The following is a 20778-nucleotide window of genomic DNA, read 5'->3' on the forward strand; positions in this document are numbered from 1 at the left end:
GGCACTTTTTAGGATATTAAAGCCGAAATAGGCAAAAATAGGCACTAACGTCGAAATAGGCTTTTTTAGGTCCTATAGAATTAACGCTATTAAGTGTAAATAGTCATGAAACGCATAAGTACCAATTTTTATGTAAATAGGAACTCAGGAACAAAATAGGTTTTTACCTAAAATCCGCGGTCTAGTGATTACAGTCTCACAAATCAGTTTACTACACAACCAGTTTATGTTCACAAACGTAAGTTCTGTGACCCGTTAGCTGTTCAAAGCAAATATGGAAAGTGCTTCTTGGAAATTATACGAATGGCTTCAGACAACTTAAAACTCTTGGAAAACAACATAAATAAATCTCTACGTGAGACTATCCTCTGAAAAGTTCTCTTACAAATGACTATCTTCTTAGACACCAACAACAGGCAGACAATTAAAGTCCCTTCTCATGAAAACTGCAAAGAGATCCAGTCATGGAGTCCACAACCGGCGCTGCTGGTTGGGATGCCTGGTGGTCCCGGTGCCAAGGGCGATGTCAAGTGTGGGCGGCGGCGTGGTGCTGGCGATCTTCTGCTTCTGCTGACGGAGACGGATCTGCCCCCTGCTCCCTGGGCGAGGGCAGTTATACCCGCGTGGTGGATGGCTACCAGTTAGCTATTGGTCTAGCGATGTAGATTGGCTGAGCAAAATGAGGTGGCGGATGCACCAAAAAGTCCGTAGAAGTGGCGACCGCAACTGCTCTTGACCAGGCCTTTGAACTAGCCTGCATCCCGGAGTTCGGCTAACTTCGGCGGGTGTGCCTGCGGAGTTGCAGCGATGACCCGCATAGCGGTGCTGCGTTGAGGGTTGCCGACATTGCAGGAGACCCCGCAAACACGTCAAACACTTCGTACTGACACAGTGCAGTTATTTAAAGATCAGATAATTAAATCCTGGCTTAATCTGCACTATCGGAAAAAAGTTAGTACTCCTCAAACCTCCAGCAGACAAACAGGAAATTAAATGGAAGGACTGGACGGGTTCACCATTGCTTATTACACTGAAGCGACAAAGAAATTGGTATAGGCATGCGTATTCAAATACAGAGATATGCAAACAGGCAGAGTACGGCGTTACGATCGGCAACGCCTGTATAAAACAGCAAGTGTATGGCGCAGTTGTTAGATCGGTTACTGCTGCTACAATGGCAGGTTATCAAGATTTAAGTGAGTTTGAACGTGGTGTTATAGTCGGCGCACGAGCGATGGGACACAGCATCTCCAAGGTAGCGATGAAGTGGGGATTTTCCTGTACAACCATTTCACGAATGTACTGTGAATATCACGAAACCGGTAAAACATCAGGTCTCCGACATCGCTGCGGCCGGAAAAAATCCTGCAAGAACGGGACCGACGACGACTGAGGAGAATAGTTCAGCGTCACAGAAGTGCAGCCCTTCCGCAAATTTCTGCAGATTTCGATGCTGGGTTATCAACAAGTGTCAGTGTGAGAACAATTCGACCAAACACCATCTATATGGGCTTTTGGAGCCGTAGGCCCACTCGTGTAACCTTGGTGATTACACGAAACAGTGTTTACGCCTCGCATGGGCTCGTCAACCCCGACATTGAACTGTTGATGACTGGAAACATGTCACCTGGTCTGACGAGTCTCGTTTCTAGTGTGCGGATGGATGTGTACGGTTATGGAGACAACCTCATGAATCCATGGAACCTGTATGTCAGCAGGGGACTGTTCTAGCTGGTGGAGGCGTGCAGTTAAAGTGATATGGGACCCCTGATACGACTTTGACAGTTGACACGTACGTAAGCATCCTGTCTGATCACCTGCATCCATTCATGCCCATTGTGCATTCTGCTCGACTTGGGAAATTCCAGTAGGAACAATGCGACACCCGCCCCAACCCCCTTCACGACCATAATTGCTACAGAGTGGCTCCAGCAAAACTCTTCCGAGTTTAAACGACTCCGTTGGCCACCAAACTACCAAGACATCAAGAGTATTGAGCATATCTGGGATGCCTTGCAACGTGCTGTTCAAAAGAGATCTCCACTCGCTCGTACTCTTACGGATTTACGGACAGCCCTGCAGGATTCATGGTGTCAGTTTCCTCCATCACTACTTCAGACATTAGTCGAGCTCATCCTACGTCGTGTTGCGGCACTTGTGCGTGCTCGCTGGGTCCCTACAAGATATTAGGCATGTGTATCAGTTTCTTTGGTTGTTCAGTGAAATTATATATTTATTTAAGATAAATAACTAAGGTCAGCTAGATTAACAGTATTACAAACAACACTCTGACTTTTCAAATTTAATAAATTACACACCTTAGTTCGGTGACAATTTAAATAAGGCAATAGTTACGTTGTGGCCGAGGGGTTCTAGGTGCTTCAGGCCGGAACCGCGCGACTGCTACGGTCGCAGGTTCGAATCTTGCATCGTCCATGGATGTGTGTGTTGTCCTTATGTTGGTTAGGTTTAAGTAGTTCTAAGTTCTAGGGAACTGATGACCTCGGATGTTGAGTCCCATAGTGTTCAGAGCCATTTGTGCCATTCTGAGCAATAGTTGAAAACAAATGTTGTATCTGATTGCGGTTCTTACATTTTTAGACTCGAAATTCCCACCTTTACGAACTGCAACTCAGATAATGCTTCAACAATTGAAAAAATAATTAATATTTCGAAACAGATGGGTCTTAAGACAACATAGAAGCATAACTCATTTCAAAGGTTAAAAACTTTACAGCTATACCGGAAGACAGAATAACTTACAACTGCCTCGTGACAACTAGGAAAACTAAATTCTTAGAATACACCTCTAAGGCCGTCTAGATAATTTAGTAAAGTAAAGAGGTGCACAAATTTACAGAACTGCCTACAGGCAGACAGAGAAAGTCTCCCTAAATCTCGCCCCGATGAGCAGTTAAGTAACTGATAACAGAACGAGTGTGCACAGAGTGATATAACTGCCTTCACATAGACAGTGAAAATTCTCTTAAGGTATACCCTAGAAAACTCTTAAGTGATTCAGTAAGTGAACGTGCATACATAGCCGCTGAAAAACACTTAAAAAGGAGGAGAACCAGTAACTGGTACTCAGAACCAACGTGTAGCAAAAGCTAAATGTCTATATAAATAAATAAAGAAATAGTGAGGAAAACATTTAAATAACAAATAGTTGTATAATTAAATCCAGTAAGCTGTAACTCTTACTCTTCCACTCACAAATGGCTAGCGAACGAACACGTGAGAAACTTCGGAGTAACGATAGTTTTACACCCTTTTCTTTTTAGACCCTGTGAACCTCAAGTGAGTCAGCTAGATATAATCAACGGGCTATACTTTCAAAAGTCTGCACGACATCTCAATGTGACGCTTGTGATTCATATACAACCGACCAACATGTGGTACCCTAACGAGGTTTGACACTATGTACAACAAGACAACGTGAGTGACCAAAGCCCCAAACAGTAAAATGTACACAATTTTAATACAAAATTCAAACAGTAATTTACATAACTTGAGTGACGGTAGCCCAGGGGTAGCCGGTGGCGGTGCATTCCATGAAGCCCCTACACAGAGGCGGCTCTAAGAGGCATAATACGATGAGCAGGTCCAAGCCAGTCGAAGCGTGCCACAACAGTAAAAAACTGGAACAGACTAAGGGAGCGTTTAAAGTCCACTGTAATTCTCACTTAATGCAGATCAACAGACACTTCAGATGATCCACTTAAAAAATTTGTGCTAAGTTTGAACATGGTCGCACCTAAAACAATATACAGGATTATCAAATCATCGCATCCACTGTTGAACGTGGGAAATTTAACTGCAATAACAAGTCTTTCCGGCTAGTTGCTGCCCCTTCCAAGGCAACTCCACAAGGTATTAAGTCGCACCACACGACTCAAATCAGGCAGTTTATCGGATCAAAAAGCTCCTTGCATAACGTGATTTCCACCGAGAAGAACCAACAGAAAATTCACATAACCAAGACCACACAAATGTTCCGACTTTTGATAACACCTGTGGGCACAACTATTAAATGGACAAAACGTTTAAAGGGCTACCAATCACTCCATGGCACGTCAAGTTCGGCCGAACGGCACACACTACCCACGGGCTTTCCGCATCTCACACTCTGGTCCGGCTTCAAAACGCCGACTGCCCCGTGGGATCGGCTACCGCTCATCGCCGCCCAGGGCGGCTCCACCACGCTCCCTGGTGCCACAAGCTCCGAGCCACGAGAAGGTGCGCGAGTCGGGATTTCAAAAAGAGAGCCGACCATGGCTTAACACCGTTTTAGAAGTTTCCATTTCACTCAGGATTTATTGTTGCAACAGGGCATAAGGCGTACATGAAATGATTACATTTGCAGATCAGTAGCACAAGCGGTTCTCAGGTACCAGGTAGACCCATGCTGAAACACACATAATAGCAAGTGGTGCAGCCTCTGCGGGTGGCAATGCAGGCGCTGACTCTGGCAACCAGTCGACCCTACAGATGGTGAACACTGTTCTGGGATACGTTATTCTACTCCTGCTCGACCTGTTCACGTGGTTCTGCAAGAGTTGATGGCTGACGAGTCTCATGAGTCACATCTCTTCCCATCACATCCCACACGTTATCGACTGGAGAGAAGTCCGGAGATCGTGCTGGTAGGAAAGTTGCTGCATGTCTTGCAGAGCACGTTGAGTTTTACGTGTAGAATGTGAGAGAGCATTATCCTCTAGGAACAACAGATCAACTTCCTGTTGCACGAAAGGCAAAAGAATGGGTCTTACAACATTCTGCACGTACTGAGCACTGGTCAGCGTCCCCTCCAGCAACACAAACGTGGCCGGCCGCTGTGGCCGAGATGTTCTAGGCGCTTGAGCCCGGAACCGCGCTGCTGCTACGGTCGCAGGTTCGAGTCGAGGCCTCGGGCATGGATGTGTGTGATGTCCTTAGGTTAAATAGGTTTAAGTAGTTCCAAGTCTTGGGGAAATGAGACCAGCGAGAAACTTAACATCAGGATTGATGGTCACGAAGTCAATGAAGTTAAGGAATTCTGCTACCTAGGCAGTAAAATAACCAATGACGGACGGAGCAAGGAGGACATCAAAAGCAGACTCGCTATGGCAAAGAAGGCATTTCTGGCCAAGAGTAGTCTACTAATATCAAATACCGGCCTTAATTTGAGGAAGAAATTTCTGAGGCTGTACGTCTGGAGTACAGCATTGTATGGTAGTGAAACATGGACTGTGGGAAAACCGGAACAGAAGAGAATCGAAGCATTTGAGATGTGGTGCTATAGACGAATGTTGAAAATTAGGTGGACTGATAAGGTAAGGAATGAGGAGGTTGTACGCAGAATCGGAGAGGAAAGGAATATGTGGAAAACACTGATAAGGAGAAGGGACAGGATGATAGGACATCTGCTAAGACATGAGGGAATGACTTCCATGGTACTAGAGGGAGCTGTAGAGGGCAAAAACTGTAGAGGAAGACAGAGATTGGAATACGTCAAGCAAATAATTGAGGACGTAGGTTGCAAGTGCTGCTCTGAGATGAAGAGGTTAGCACAGGAAAGGAATTCGTGGCGGGCCGCATCAAACCAGTCAGTAGACTGATGACAAAAAAAAAGTCTTAGGGACTGATGACCTCAGATGTAATGTCCCATAGTGCTCAGAGCCATTTGAACCATTTATGAACACAAAAGTGAACGGGAGGCCATAATGCCATCGGTGTGGCCAGTGCGTCTTGGACAAATGCACTCTGAGAGACAGGGCTCATCAGGCCTACCTCGTACGCGCAAGTGACCGTCAGTTGCGTGCAGAAAGAATCTGCTTTCATCGCTGAAGACCACGTCGCGCCGTTCCATCTTTCAAGTGATCCTCTGAGGGCACAAACCAAGCCGCGCACATCGATGCCGCAGTGTGAGTGGAAGTCGGGCTAGAGGTGTGCCTGCCACTAGTTCCCCTGCTAATAATCGGTTTACAGCAGTTCGTGTTGACATATCTGGGCTCACAAGCCATCTAATTTGTGGCGTGGCAGCTGTACGATTAGCCACTGTTGCCGTTACAATACGACGATCCTGGCAGGCGTCTGCGCTGCGTGGACTTCCAGAACCTGGTCCACGAGTGTGAGAATGTTCACGAAACCACTGATACCAACATCGTTGCACAACTGATGCAACACGTCCAACTTGTGTGGAAATTCCTCAAAAGGACCATCCCACCACTTGAAAGGTCACAACTGACTCGTTTCAAAAACTCGATCAGCTGGCTGTAGGAAGCAAAGGTGCTTCTAAGTGGCATGGTTGCTTGCTTGTTTCACACGTTTGTACCACACTGAGTCTTCCGGCTGTGAGCATTCCCTAGTAAAGGGCAGACACAGATGGCGCTCTGGTAGCTATGCCACTCCGCCATCAGTTGGCGGACGACGCTGAAAACAGTGTTAGTACATCTATTATTCCCCAGGTGGCATATGCTGCTATCGGATCAAAATCGACGTAGTCTTTCCAGGTGTACTCCCTTTTTTTATGAAATTCTATAATGGGAAAGGGAGGAAAGGAGATCTTCAATGTTTGAAAACTCTAGACTAGCTGGTATCCTGAGAGGATTATGCAAAAGTCATTCACAGTGTTAACTCAGACACTGCCTACATACGGCCGTACATATTCCAATATCGCACACATCTAGACATTAAGTTACATTTACCATAATAGTAATACAAGCAAGATACTGACTGTAAGGGTATCACACTGCACAGAAGGTGCAATATATGCGATCACCAGTCGGTAATACAATAATGAGAAGCAAATGTAACATTTATAGAAGTTTGTGCCAGTAATAATAACTGATGCTACAAAAATAGATAAATATTCCACATAAATATACTGTTTATTGCGAAAACGTTACATTGTGTTAAAACAGATGAGTATGGAAATAGTATTAACTTTTACTGATTTTATGACAGCTTGAATTCCCATCACTTTGTAAATCAAACAATTACCTTTTATTGCACATTATTGCACAGCTGCGCTTCATTATATACATATGAAATGCTTTGAGGTAAGCCTTACTTCAGCTTAATAATCGTCAATTATCTCCTGTCATTGGATAACATGCTTTATTAATTTAATATGCTTCAAAGCAGGTGTAATTAACTGTGGAATGTTATAATGAAAAACAGTGAAGCCATCATTATGAATGGAAATGAACTCACTAAAATGCACACTGCTGATTAAACACATTATTATTGCAAAGAATCATAGAACTGAAAGATAGACTTCGGCTTTACACTCAAATTACTACGTATCTTGAGCTTGCAATACGCCTTTACTGACCGTCAATAACCGCATAACAGAATTCAAGCTGAATCGTATCTTGAGATCACTATATTACTTGCTCCTACCATTTAGAATAACTATTGCTCAACTCTTTTCTTCCACATTTGCAACATTTCCGTTTGTTACTCGTCGCGAGTTAATTCATACATCTGGCTACGTCTTTCCTGCCAATGCGTCAAGCCAACAGCATGAATTTCCACTGTATTTGCACCGTCAGTTGTAGGAAACTCTCTACAACCTGAGAGCAATCTGGAACTATCTTTCCACGAAATTTGTACTGTGTGTGTGTGTGTGTGTGTGTGTGTGTGTGTGTGTGTGAGTGTGTGTGTGCGTGTGTGTGTTCAAATGGTTCAAATTGCTCTGAGCACTATGGGACTTAACTTCAGACGCCATAGTTCCCTAGGACTTAGAACTACTTAAGCCTAACTCACCTAAGGACAACACGCACATCCATGCCCGAGGCAGGATTCGAATTTGCGACCGTAGCTGTTGCGTGGTTCCAGACTGTAGCTCCTAGACCCGCTCGGCCACTCCGGCCGGTTGTGTGTGTGTGTGTGTGTGTGTGTGTGTGTGTGTGTGTGTGTGTCGGTCAGTGCAACTGGATCAGAATTTCTCACTCCACTCAGTCAACAGGTAGCAGGATTCTCCTCGCTGGTCGACTTCCTCCATTTTCTCGAATGTCATTCGTGTACCAAGATCTACTTACAAACCTTCATCCCAATTGTACTACTGTCCAAAGAAACATCAACTTTTTTCAAATGGTTTTTCTTTATTATCTCTACACTCTCGACTCATTAAATTTTAATGAATATAACAAACAATTCAGTATGAATTAAATGCAAAACAAAACTATCAGAGTATGCATTAGGCATTTACACATTTCTCGACAAATACGCTGAAGGAAAAAAAAATCACAACATCAAGAACGAGTTGTGCCACAAAAAAGAAAGTTGATAATCGTGTTTCTATATCTGAAGAATTGTGTCCATACAAATTTCGCGCCAGTCTCATAAGAGTTGTGCTAGTGGTGCCATTATGAGGATTAAAATCAGGTTTGTTCTAAATACAGGGTGTTTCAAAAATGACCGGTATATTTGAAACGGTAATAACAACTAAACGAGCAGCGATAGAAATACACCGTTTGTTGCAATATGCTTGGGACAACAGTACATTTTCAGGCAGACAAACTTTCGAAATTACAGTAGTTACAATTGTCAACTACAGATGGCGTTGCGGTCTGGGAAACTCTATAGTACGATATTTTCCACATATCCACCATGCGTAGCAATAATATGGCGTAGTCTCTGAATGAAATTACCCGAAACCTTTGACAACGTGTCTGGCGGAATGGCTTCACATGCAGATGAGATGTACTGCATCAGCTGTTCAATTGTTTCTGGATTCTGGCGGTACACCTGGTCTTTCAAGTGTCCCCACAGAAAGAAGTCACAGGGGTTCATGTCTGGCGAATAGGGAGGCCAATCCACGCCGCCTCCTGTATGTTTCGGATAGCCCAAAGCAATCACACGATCATCGAAATATTCATTCAGGAAGTTAAAGACGTCGGCCGTGCGATGTGGCCGGGCACCATCTTGCATAAACCACGAGGTGTTCGCAGTGTCGTCTAAGGCAGTTTGTACCGCCACAAAGTCACGAAGAATGTCCAGATAGCGTGATGCAGTAATCGTTTCGGATCTGAAAAATGGGCCAGTGATTCCTTTGGAAGAAATGGCGGCCCAGACCAGTACTTTTTGAGGATGCAGGGACGATGGGACTGCAACATGGGGCTTTTCGGTTCCCCATATGCGCCAGTTCTGTTTATTGACGAAGCCGTCCAGGTAAAAATAAGCTTCGTCAGTAAACCAAATGCTGCCCACATGCATATCGCCGTCATCAATCCTGTGCACTATATCGTTAGCGAATGTCTCTCGTGCAGCAATGGTAGCGGCGCTGAGCGGTTGCCGCGTTTGAATTTTGTATGGATAGAGGTGTAAACTCTGGCGCATGAGACGATACGTGGACGTTGGCGTCATTTGGACCGCAGCTGCAACACGGGGAACGGAAACCCGAGGCCGCTGTTGGATCACCTGCTGCACTAGCTGCGCGTTGCCCTCTGTGGTTGCCGTACGCGGTCGCCCTACCTTTCCAGCACGTTCATCCGTCACGTTCCCAGTCCGTTGAAATTTTTCAAACAGATCCTTTATTGTATCGCTTTTCGGTCCTTTGGTTACATTAAACCTCCGTTGAAAACTTCGTCTTGTTGCAACAACACTGTGTTCTAGGCGGTGGAATTCCAACACCAGAAAAATCCTCTGTTCTAAGGAATAAACCATGTTGTCCACAGCACACTTGCACGTTGTGAACAGCACACGTTTACAGCAGAAAGACGACGTACAGAATGGCGCACCCACAGACTGCGTTGTCTTCTATATCTTTCACATCACTTGCAGCGCCATCTGTTGTTGAAAATTGTAACTACTGTAATTTCGAAAGTTTGTCCGCCTGAAAATGTACTGTTGTCCCAAGCATATTGCAACAAACGGTGTATTTCTATCGCTGCTCGTTTAGTTTTTATTGCCGTTTCAAATATACCGGTCATTTTTGAAACACCCTGCACATGCTGCATCTCGGAGATTGGACGTGGTGAATTAGTGTTATTCAAGCATGCCTTTAAGGCAACAAGGACGCCATTATTAGCACCTCACTGAGTTTGAACAAGGTCGTGTAACAGGGCTTTGAAAAGCTGGATGTTCCTTCCACGATGTTACAGAAAGACGTGACAGGAATATGGCCACTGTACATGATTTCTGGCAGAGGTATTCACGAAACTGTACTGCATCTGCTACAGAAATTTGAGCACCACTTGGCAGCACAGTGACGCAACGAACTGTTACAAATCTATTACTTCAAGGACAGCACCGAGCCAGACGCCCTGCAGCGTGCATTCCACTGACCCCAAACCACCGCCGTTTGCGACTTCAGCAGTGTCAAGTTGGAGGCAGGATGGAGATCTGTTGTGTTTTCTGATGAAAGCTCTTTCTGCTTCGATACCATTGATGGCTACGTGTTAGATAGATGTAGTCCAATTGAGGGTCTGCAAACAACCCGTCTGCATGCTAGACACACTGGACCCACACCTGGAGTTACGGTCTGGGGCGCAATTTCGTACGACAGCAAGAGCACCGTCGTGGTAATCCTACGCACTCTGACTACAAAATTGTCCGTCAGTCTGGTGATTCGACCGGCTGTGCTGCCATTCATGAAGAGCATTCCAGCGGGTGTTTCCTATCAGGGTAATGCTCGCCCACATAGCGCTGTTGAAACCCAGCAAGCTCTACAGAGTGTCGACTCGATGCATTGGCCTGCCCGATCACCAGATCTGTCTGCAGTCGAGCACGTATGAGACATCATCGCACGACGACTCCAGCTCCATCCACAACCCGATATTGACCGACCAAGTGCAACAGGCATGGGACTCCATCCCACAAACTGACATCCGGCACATGTACAGCACAATTCGTGCACATTTGCATGGTTGCGTTCAACATTCGGGCGGTTACATAGGTTATTAATGTACCAGCGTTTCACATTAGCAATGGTTTATCTCGTGGTTACATTAACATGTGGTCTTATAAGCTAATCACTTAAATATATAACAAAAGCAAATGTTGTTGTTGTTGTTGTTGTTGTTGTTGCGGTCTTCAGTCCTGAGACTGGTTTGATGCAGCTCTCCATGCTACTCTATCCTGTGCAAGCTTCTTCATCTCCCAGTACCTACTGCAACCTACGTCCTTCTGTATCTGTTTAGTGTATTTATCTCTTGGTCTCCCTCTACGATTTTTACCATCCACGCTGCCCTCCAATACTAAATTGGTGATCCCTTGATGCCTCAGAACATGTCCTACCAACCGATCCCTTCTTCTGGTCAAGTTGTGCCACAAACTTCTCATCTCCCCAATCCTATTCAATACTTCCTCATTAGTTATGTGATCTACCCATCTAATCTATAACATTCTTCTGTAGCACCACATTTCGAAAGCTTCTATTCTCTTCTTGTCCAAACTATTTATCGTCCATGTTTCACTTCACTCCATACAAATACTTTCAGAAACAACTTCCTGACACTTAAATCTATACTCGATGTTAACAAATTTCTCTTCTTCAGAAACGCTTTCCTTGCCATTGCCAGTCTACATTTTATATCCTCTCTACTTCGACCATCATCGGTTATTTTGCTCCCCAAATAGCAAAACTCCTTTACTACTTTAAGTGTCTCATTTCCTAATCTAATTCCCTGAGCATCACCCGACTTAATTCGACTACATTCCATTATCCTCGTTTTGCTTTTGTTGATGTTCATCTTATATCCTCCTTTCAAGACACTGTTCATTCCATTAACTGCTCTTCCAAGTCCTTTGCTGTCTCTGACGGAGTTACAATGTCATCGGCAAACCTCAAAGTTTTTATTTCTTCTCCATGGATTTTAATACCTACTCCGAATTTTTCTTTTGTTTCATTTACTGCTTGCTCAATATACAGATTGAACAACATCAGGGAGAGGCTACAACCCTGTCTCACTCCCTTCCCAACCACTGCTTCCCTTTCATGTCCCTCGACTCTTATAACTGCCATCTGGTTTCTGTACAAATGTATTTCCGATATTTCATTGCTCTACATTTATTATTTTTAGGTGTTCCGATTTTTTTCCTTCGTGTGTTTCTGATAATCATCAACAGTTGGCACTAGCATACGGAAACCAGCACTATGTAATACTCAGAGCACAATGAAATACACGTATACTCCATTCATCGAAACGAGAGACTACATGTAAACACACAAGAGCGCGTGACTATACCACTGCCGTCGAGGGGTGAAGAAGGCAGGGTCGTGTGGCCACATCCGTTGCAGGCATAAGATCGTTAGTATTTGTTGTTATACAGCGGTGATTTTAGAACCTGACTGTAAAGTTCACCTTAAAATACCTTTGACACACAAGTTATTGATTATCAGGGTACGTATAAGTTTCAAATGGCTCTGAGCACTATGGGACTTAACATCTATGGTCATCAGTCCCCTAGAACTTAGAACTACTTAAACCTAACTAACCTAAGGACAGCACACAACACCCAGCCATCACGAGGCAGAGAAAATCCCTGACCCCGCCGGGAATCGAACCCGGGAACCCGGGCGTGGGAAGCGAGAACGCTACCGCACGACCACGAGATGCGGGCGGTACGTATAAGTGGGTGTAATTACATTCAGCTTTCACTGTTTCTGTGCTCATCTAATTGCATTTTTTCCCGTTAGCATCATGCCTCAGTAAACTCATAATGCAGTCCTCAAAGGGTACAAGTCAGTTCTGAGTGAACCAAAAACGTTAACAAAGAAGAAATCGGGATTCTTAGTGTACAAAACGGAGCTGTTGTATTCAGAGCACTCAGTTGCCCGATATTGTTCTGAAAACGGTTGCATCTACAGGTGTTTCTCATTAGTAAATGTATCGTTTGATAAGTGTAATCATGGCCATACACACATTTTGAAATCCCCAACAAAGAAAAGTCACGACAGCAGCTCTCAGAATGTGTTGATGACTTCGACAGAAATGCTATACGGAGGAAAATACATGAACTTTTTTTTCGTAATGAATTAGCGTTAACAAAGATCCAAATTTAGACAATGTTTGGAAACCTCTTTTTATGAATTATTAAAAGAAATGAATTGTAAATATGTTTGGCGTGAACGCGGTAGGATGCTAACAGACAGGGGTGCCATCATTTTATGGAGGTGGCGTTATATGCGAACCATTAAATTGTTGAGAGATGAAGGAAGTCCACTTACTGTTTGGACGAGACACAGTTGCAGTATCTGGGAAGATGACACCATAAAATCAGTAATACGAGCGTTGTCCGGATTATCCACCGGAAACAAAGACCCACTAGCTACAGGAAAACGCCTGATTTTCATACAAGCTGGGAGAAACGGAGGTTTCGTTGAAAAATGTTTGTGGATTTTCGAATCCAAATAGAGTGGAGATTATCGTGAAGAGATATGCATCGATAGACTTGAGGAGTGATTTCTTCGGATTCAGGAAAACGCAATTCTTGTAGAAAAAAAGAAGTTCCTTATGTGAATTCCAATAAGCGAGATGTATCAGAATGGCTGAAATCTAAAAATATAGCTTTTGAAGACTGTATGTTGAGGAAAGAACTACTATACATTATTTAAAAACTCAGAGTAGCACACAACAAACACGCAGTAGACGAAATGGCTAAGAATGCGGGAAAAGCAACTCAAATTCCTCCATGCCACTGCAAATTAAACACCGTCGAATTATTTGGGTTTGTTAAAAAAAAGAAAGAAACAGAACATTCAAGTCGTAAGTCAAAGAACTGCGCTCAAGAGCCAAAGAAACTGGTACACTTGCCTAATATCGCGTTGGGCCCCGCGAGCACAGAAGTGCCACATCACAATGTGGCATGGACTCGATTAATGTCTGCAATAGCATTGGAAGAAATTGACATCATGAATCCTTCAGGACTCTCCATAAATCCGTAAGAGTACGAGGGGCTGGAGATCTCTTCTGAACAGAACGTTGCAGGGCATCCAATATATGTTCAGTAATGTTCTTGTTTGAGGAGTTTGGTGGCTCGCAGAAGTCTTTAGACTAATACGAGTGTTCCTGGAGGCTCTCTGTAGCAAATCAGGACATATTTTGTGTCACATTGTCCTGCTGGAAAGCTTAATGGACATGAATGGATGCAGGTGATTAGACAGGATGCTTACGTACGTGTCACACCCCTACCTACCACGTAAACATTCAATGCAGGTTGTGGTCGGTCATGTGAAACTGTTTCGTTTTCGTCCTAGCTCTCGGTGAATAGACTACAGTTACTAAGTGTTACTAGTGGATGGAGGTGGTATGCAAAAGCCGAAGTTAGCGGTGAGCGTTGTTAAGTGTATCGTTATACACATATCAGTATTCATGTAAGATATTCTTTAGACAAAATTGAACTATCGCACGACAAAAGACAACCAATTTTCGGTAGCCGTAGCCGTTCTCTAATATGCTTTTTTGGACAGAACATGATCCAGAGAGAATGAAAGACGATTTTGGAACCAATGGCAGCTGCTGTGTAAGAGTACAGGAGCACGTGAACACCATAACTTTTGACACCTTGCGAATTTATTGGTTATTTTTCTTTGAATGCTGTTAATCGTAATGTAGATACGGTAATCTGAAATACACGGCACTAAATCTACCGCGCTGTGAAACTTGGCATCAGGATTCTGAGCACACCTTCACTGGTGCACGTTTTAAGGGGATTCTGCGCATGCGCAGCTGGAGTGACGTAACTGCCTCACGGGCCAAATACATACGGATTTGATAAACAGTACGCGGTGTCCGCCCCTGGTAGCTGAGTGGTCAGCGCGACGGAATGTCATATCCTAACGGCCCGGGTTCGATTCCCGGCTGGGTCGGAGATTTTCTCCGCTCAGTGACTGGGTGTTGTGTTGTCCTTATCATCATGATTTCAGCCCCACCGACACGCAAGTCGCCGAAATGGCGCCAACTCGAAAGACTTGCACCAGGCGAACGGTCTAGCCGACGGGCGGCCCTCGCCACACGGCATTTCCAGTACGCGGTGTGCACAACTACTACCACTCAGCTACTAGTTTACGTCTGTGTGACTAGGTGGTAGAACATTTGCAACAGACTTCTATCTACCTTCGCCATAAATCCCGCATGGTGGTAGCACACTCCACAGATATGCGAATTCACACATTATACACTAGAATTAGATTGGACATCAGTATATGTTATACTGAGAGTAGAACCTGATTTATGGGATTCTGAATGAGATATGGCACATTTTTTATCATAAAGTAATCAATTTGAGGCGCTGAGAACCATAAAGCACATCATCTTCGATTGTGAGACTAGATTTATTCGTGCTTCTGACATCTGTTGATCCTATGGTTTATCTGTACTGTAGGCTGGCATTGTACATATATTTGAACATTCAAGAAACACTGTCTCACTGGTTTGCCCGGTATTCACTTAAACAGAGGGAGGGGGTAGGGGTCGGAGACGGTGTGCTTTTGGCCCTTATGGCTCTCAGCACCTCATTTGTATTCTAGTCAAGTTACCTTGTTGGTGGATGGTACTACTTAAATTTGATCATTTCTGCAAACGGCAGTTTGTCTTTGGAGTAGATTGTCTGGTGTGCAGGAATCAGCTTTCATGTGGAGTGTCATCTTGAACTTTGTTGAACCTTTGTTAAGCGCTAACAGAAAGGAAAATTATTGGGAAAAGTTAGCCGCAAAGAAACTAGGGCAAACCAGACCAGAATCATTGTCTGGGAAGGTGAGGAAATCAAATTAGCATGACTACAAACGAACACTTAACAAAGAAGTGTATAATAAGCATAAGTCGTTTTGTGGGTGCAACGTAAGAATGCCTGATTTTTCATCGCAGAAGTTAATTCGTTAATAATACATGAATTAGCGATCTTGTGCATTTGTCTGAAGAAAAATCAAGAAAACTTCTATTTACATAAAACTTACAAGCGAAAAGTAGAGAACTTAAACAGTATTTCGTTCTTTGCATAAAGTATACTTAATTATGTACAAAACAACAAAATTCCACAAAAAAATTCTTCCTTTTTTCAGACAAGTTATGCATATTCTTCTTCTTCTTCTTCTTCTTCTTCTTCTTATTATTATTATTATTACTCACAGGCGCTGAAGTTGTATAAATATATTGATGAGCATAACTGTTATACAGCAGATGCTATTAATTTCGCACTCTCATATTTATCTGAATTTAAAATTTTGTAGACGCCCAGAATGTATATCTATCAGGCGCCACAGCGTGTAACGATTGCTAATAATATCTCAAGCGACGTTGCTTCCGATTCACTTCGACGCCCGACAGAGCGGTCTGCCTCAGCAAAAGAATTTCCGGAATCTACCACTGGCCTAGAACCGTCTGCATCGCAGAGCTAAGATTTATGCCTGGATCTTACGGAGACAGTGATCATACCAAACGCATTTTTCCGTACTACAATTTGATGATTCTGCGGCCCATGATAACTACTGATACGACTGACATGGACAAAACAGAAATATAGCGAGCGTGTCAACAAGAACACGTTTCAGAGTATGTCACGTACTGCAGCTCGAAGAGTCCATGTTCGCAATTCCAAACGATTTTCAGGTACTGCGTAGACCGGTCAAAGCAGCAGTTTGTCGCCCCATACCGTTTAAGGGGAGGTTTACTATCTTTTGGTTCAAAAAATCGATTATTTTAAAATTACATTTTTGGATCTATAAAAGTGTTTAGATACCACCTCTGAAACGGTTTTCCGAATACGGAACGGAAATGTTTGTTATTCGCGGTTGAACAAAAAAAAAAAAAAAAAAAAAAATGCACCTGACTAAATCGGTGTTTTTCACGCACCCATTTTTTTTCGGGAATTTCGACTTTGTAGCCTCGAAAAATTATTCCATGTGCTTGGCCATGACTAAAAGTGATAAAGTGATCAAGGAGCTTACGACGTACTACGGCTTGGCAATCTGACGACATTCCAGTTCGGTGTAACAGATGAAGAAGGCAAATTTAGGCAACGTATTTCCACAAGTGTTCGACGGATGACCACCCACAACACCAAAATTGTCCGGCTGGGGAAACTAGCTGGTGCAAGTGGCGCGCATTGCAGAGGCTACCGCACATCTGGATGAATATCAACACGATCAGCCGCTCTACAAAGAAATTCAAAAAGTGATTCATCCGATCTACGAGGTTCCTTTCGGAGGACGAGTTATTGTACCGGTGCTTGGGAGGAAACACACTTCGAATGAAAGTTTGAACGCGTGTGTTTGGAAGTTAGACCCCAAGCATTTGCATTCTGGTGCGAAGACTGTGGAGACTGCGAGTTTCCTGGCAGTGAGCAGCTTAAACGAAGAGCATTCAGCAATTATGAAGACCATGACAACGATGGACGTCACACTGGGACTCAAAAAATGCTTCAAATAGCTCTAAGCAGTATGGGACTTAACATCTGAGGTCATCAGTCTCCTAGACTTAGAACTACTTAAACCTAACTAACCTGACAGTACACACGTCCATGCCCGAGGCAGGATTCGAATCTGCGACCGTAGAAGCAGCGCGGTTCCAGACTGTAGCGCTTAGAACCGATCGGCCACAACGGCCGGCACTGTGGGACTCTATTCGACGCAGTTCGCCAACATTCGGACATCCACCTGATTCAAGCGGCCGAAAACCGCTTGTCACCGGCCGTACGAGAGGTTCTGGAGTAGCGCAGGATGGCCCGGATCGAGCAGAACGCCCTCTATGAGGAAGAGGAAGTACTATCTTATGGACCCGGAATAGCAGATTGAACGTAAGTTGCATAACATTGCATTTATATGTAGTTAAAACTTCACTCGCGTTTTTCTCGCGCGGTATGGTAACTGCAAATCTACTGAACTGATTGGTATGAGTCTTTCTATCCGACGAAGCTAACTAAATTGTCTAGGAGTTGTTCCATTTTTATTCCGATCCATTAACGATAAATATTTTTACTTGAACGACGAAGTAGAAAAATTGATGAAAAAAACCCTACTTTTTCCAAATGGCCACCATTTTGTTTCCTATGGTCCAAATAACCTAAGCGAGGTACAACTCCTAAAGAACCGTATATACTTCGCTAACGTCAACTTAGTTTTGATTTCAGACCAGCCGGCTGACCTGTGACATTCCGTGTGTGGAGGTCTATATCGTAATTTTGTTTCGTTCCGACGGCACTTCCGCCTTTGCTCTTCGATATTTCCGGTCGCAAAAATTCCAGTTTGTAGAGTAAATATCAATAAACATTTTGACCAAATTTGACACTGATATCTATAACAGATGCCGAGAAAAAAATTCTCAAAGAAGGTGCTTTTTTCGGGCCAGAGATAGTAAACCTCCCCTTAAGAATACAACAAGAATGGGACCGAACGACCCAGGAATATAAGTTACCTCCGTCGTACGTTATACAGCTGATGAATCTAGGAGCACCAGAGACTAACTTTGACACGTTTCAAAAGCTCCGGTTTGCAGCATAGTGGCGAAGGAAGCGACAATACTGACACAGTTCCTCGCCCAAGAGACTTATTCTTCGCCAAATTTCCTACACCCTTACCAACTGACCCGTTTCCATTCCGATTGCTGCGTCATTACGCTTTAGAGAGCGCTACATTTATAGAAAGAAAGCAGATATTGCCTCTTCGGCGAAATATGAATTGGAAAATATTTTAATATCCGCGCCGCGGAGAGCTGTGTTACCAGGTCGTCGCATAGGAGGCGGCATCGGCAGCAGCGCTTATCATCGCCTCAGGGGCCGACGCAGTCCGCTGTGCCCGCCTGGATCAGAGGGTCGGAAAGAGGGGGAGGCGGGGGTGGATCAAAGGGGTGGGAACTGGTGCTGAGTAGTCGAGGGACGAGAGGTGGGAGGAGGGTTTACGCCGCTGAAATCGAACGAAAGGCCCGGCCGCGCTGCCACTCCATTTGCGCCGATATTGTCGCAGCATATTGGATACGGCGCGTCCAGGCGCTGGCGATGCAGAGGGCTGGAGGCGTGGCCGCTCGCGTCCCACTTTTGCCTTCGCGGACGCGGAAGCCGGCCAGCGCCGCCGTGGGCCGCTCCTTTCGTCCACTCGCATAAATATTTACGCACTATAAAAGTCGCCGCTCCGCCAGGAAATTCGGAATTATGGGTCTGCGGGGCGGCCGCGACGTGCTCCGGCTCCGGTATGGGAAACGCTGATCTGTGCACGCGCCAGATCGATTCGGATGCCGCGACCCGGCAGAGAGCGTACAGGCTCCGCCGTGTGATCTCGCTGCAACCTTACGGTACTACCGCGACAAGTGTCGTTTCCGGTCCTACAGCGCATGTACACTGCCGACCATGAAAGGCGCTACACCGTGAAGGTGGACTGCAAGAAACGTCCACATCTAGATTTACATACACTGGCCATTAAAATTGCTACTCTAGGAAGATGACGTGCCACAGACGCGAAACTTAACCGACAGGAAGAAGATGCTGTGATATGCAAATGATTAGCTTTTCAGAGCATTCACACAAGGTTGGCGCCGGTGGCGGCGTTGCCTGGTCAAACGATGTTGTGATGCCTCGTGTAAGGAGGAGAAATGCGTACCATCACGTTTCCGACTTTGATAAAGGTCGGATTGTAGCCTATCGCGATTGCGGTTTATCTTATCGCGCCATTGCTGCTCGCGTTGGTTTAAATCGAATGACTGTTAGCAGAATATGGAATCGGTGGGTTCAGGAGGGTAATACGGAACGCCGTGCCGAATCCCAACGACCTCGTATCACTAGCAGTCAAGATGACAGGCATCTTATCCACATGGCTGTAACGGATCGTGCAGCCACGTCTCGAACCCTCAGTCAACAGATGGGGACGTTTGCAAGACAACAACCATCTGCACGAACAGTTCGACGACGTTTGCAGCAGCATGGACTATCAGCTCGGAGACCATGGCTGCGGTTACCCTTGACGCTGCATCACAGACAGGAGCGCCTGCGATGGTGTACTCAACAACGAACCTGGGTGCACGAATGGCAAAACGCCGTTTTTTCGGATAAATCCAGGTTCTGTTTACAGCATCATGATGGTCGCTTCCGTGTTTGGCGAGATCGTGGTGAAAGCACGTTGGAAGCGTGTATTCGTCATCGCCATACCGGCGTATCACCCGGCGTGATGGTATGGGGTGCTATTGGTTACACTTCTCGGTCATCTCTTGTTCGCATTGACGGCACTTTGAACAGTGGACGTTACGTTTCAGATGTGTTACGACCCGTGGCTCTACCTTCCATTCGATCCCAGCGAAACCCTACATTTCAGGAGGATAATGCACGACCGCATGTTCCAGGTCCTGTATGGGCTTTCTAGATACAGAAAACGTTCGACTGCTGACCTGGTCAGCACAATCTCCAGATCTCTCACCAATTGAAAACGTCTGGTCAATGGTGGCCGAGCAAGTGGCTCATCACAATACTCCAGTCACTACTCTTGATGAACTGTGGTATCGTGTTGAAGCTGCATGGGCAGCTGTACCTGTACATGCCATCCAAGCTCTGTTTGACTCAATGCCCAGGCGAATCAAGGCCGATATTACGGCCACAGGTGGTTGTTCTGGGTACTGATTCTTCAGGATCTATGCACCAAAATTGCGTGAAAATGTAATCACATGTCACTTCTACCATAATGTATTTGTTCAATGAATACCCGTTTGTCATCTGAATTCCTTCTTGGTGTAGCAGTTATAATGGCCAGTAGTGTAGATACTGCGCAAAGCACCGTAGAGTGCATGGCGGAGGTTACCCTGCACCGCTACTGCGATTTCCTTTGCTGTTCCACTCGCAAAGAGACCGTGGGCTCCTAATGAGCCAAAA

At 44.8% G+C, this 20778-nt stretch overlaps 1 protein-coding gene across 1 annotated transcript in view; it reads right to left on the reverse strand.

Annotated features, from left to right (window-relative positions):
* Positions 1-462: 462 nt before the first annotated feature.
* Positions 463-20778, reverse strand: part of LOC124798756 — a 144100-nt gene continuing 123784 nt past the window's right edge. The window contains exons 6-7 of the mRNA XM_047262284.1: positions 18902-19037; positions 463-599 (exon numbers count right to left, since the gene is read on the reverse strand). Of these exons, the coding sequence (XP_047118240.1) occupies positions 463-599; positions 18902-19037 (273 nt within the window). The remainder of the gene's footprint in view (positions 600-18901; positions 19038-20778) is intronic.

The sequence above is a fragment of the Schistocerca piceifrons genome, chromosome 5 (assembly GCF_021461385.2).
Source record: "Schistocerca piceifrons isolate TAMUIC-IGC-003096 chromosome 5, iqSchPice1.1, whole genome shotgun sequence".
NCBI classification, from domain to species: Eukaryota; Metazoa; Arthropoda; class Insecta; order Orthoptera; family Acrididae; genus Schistocerca; species Schistocerca piceifrons.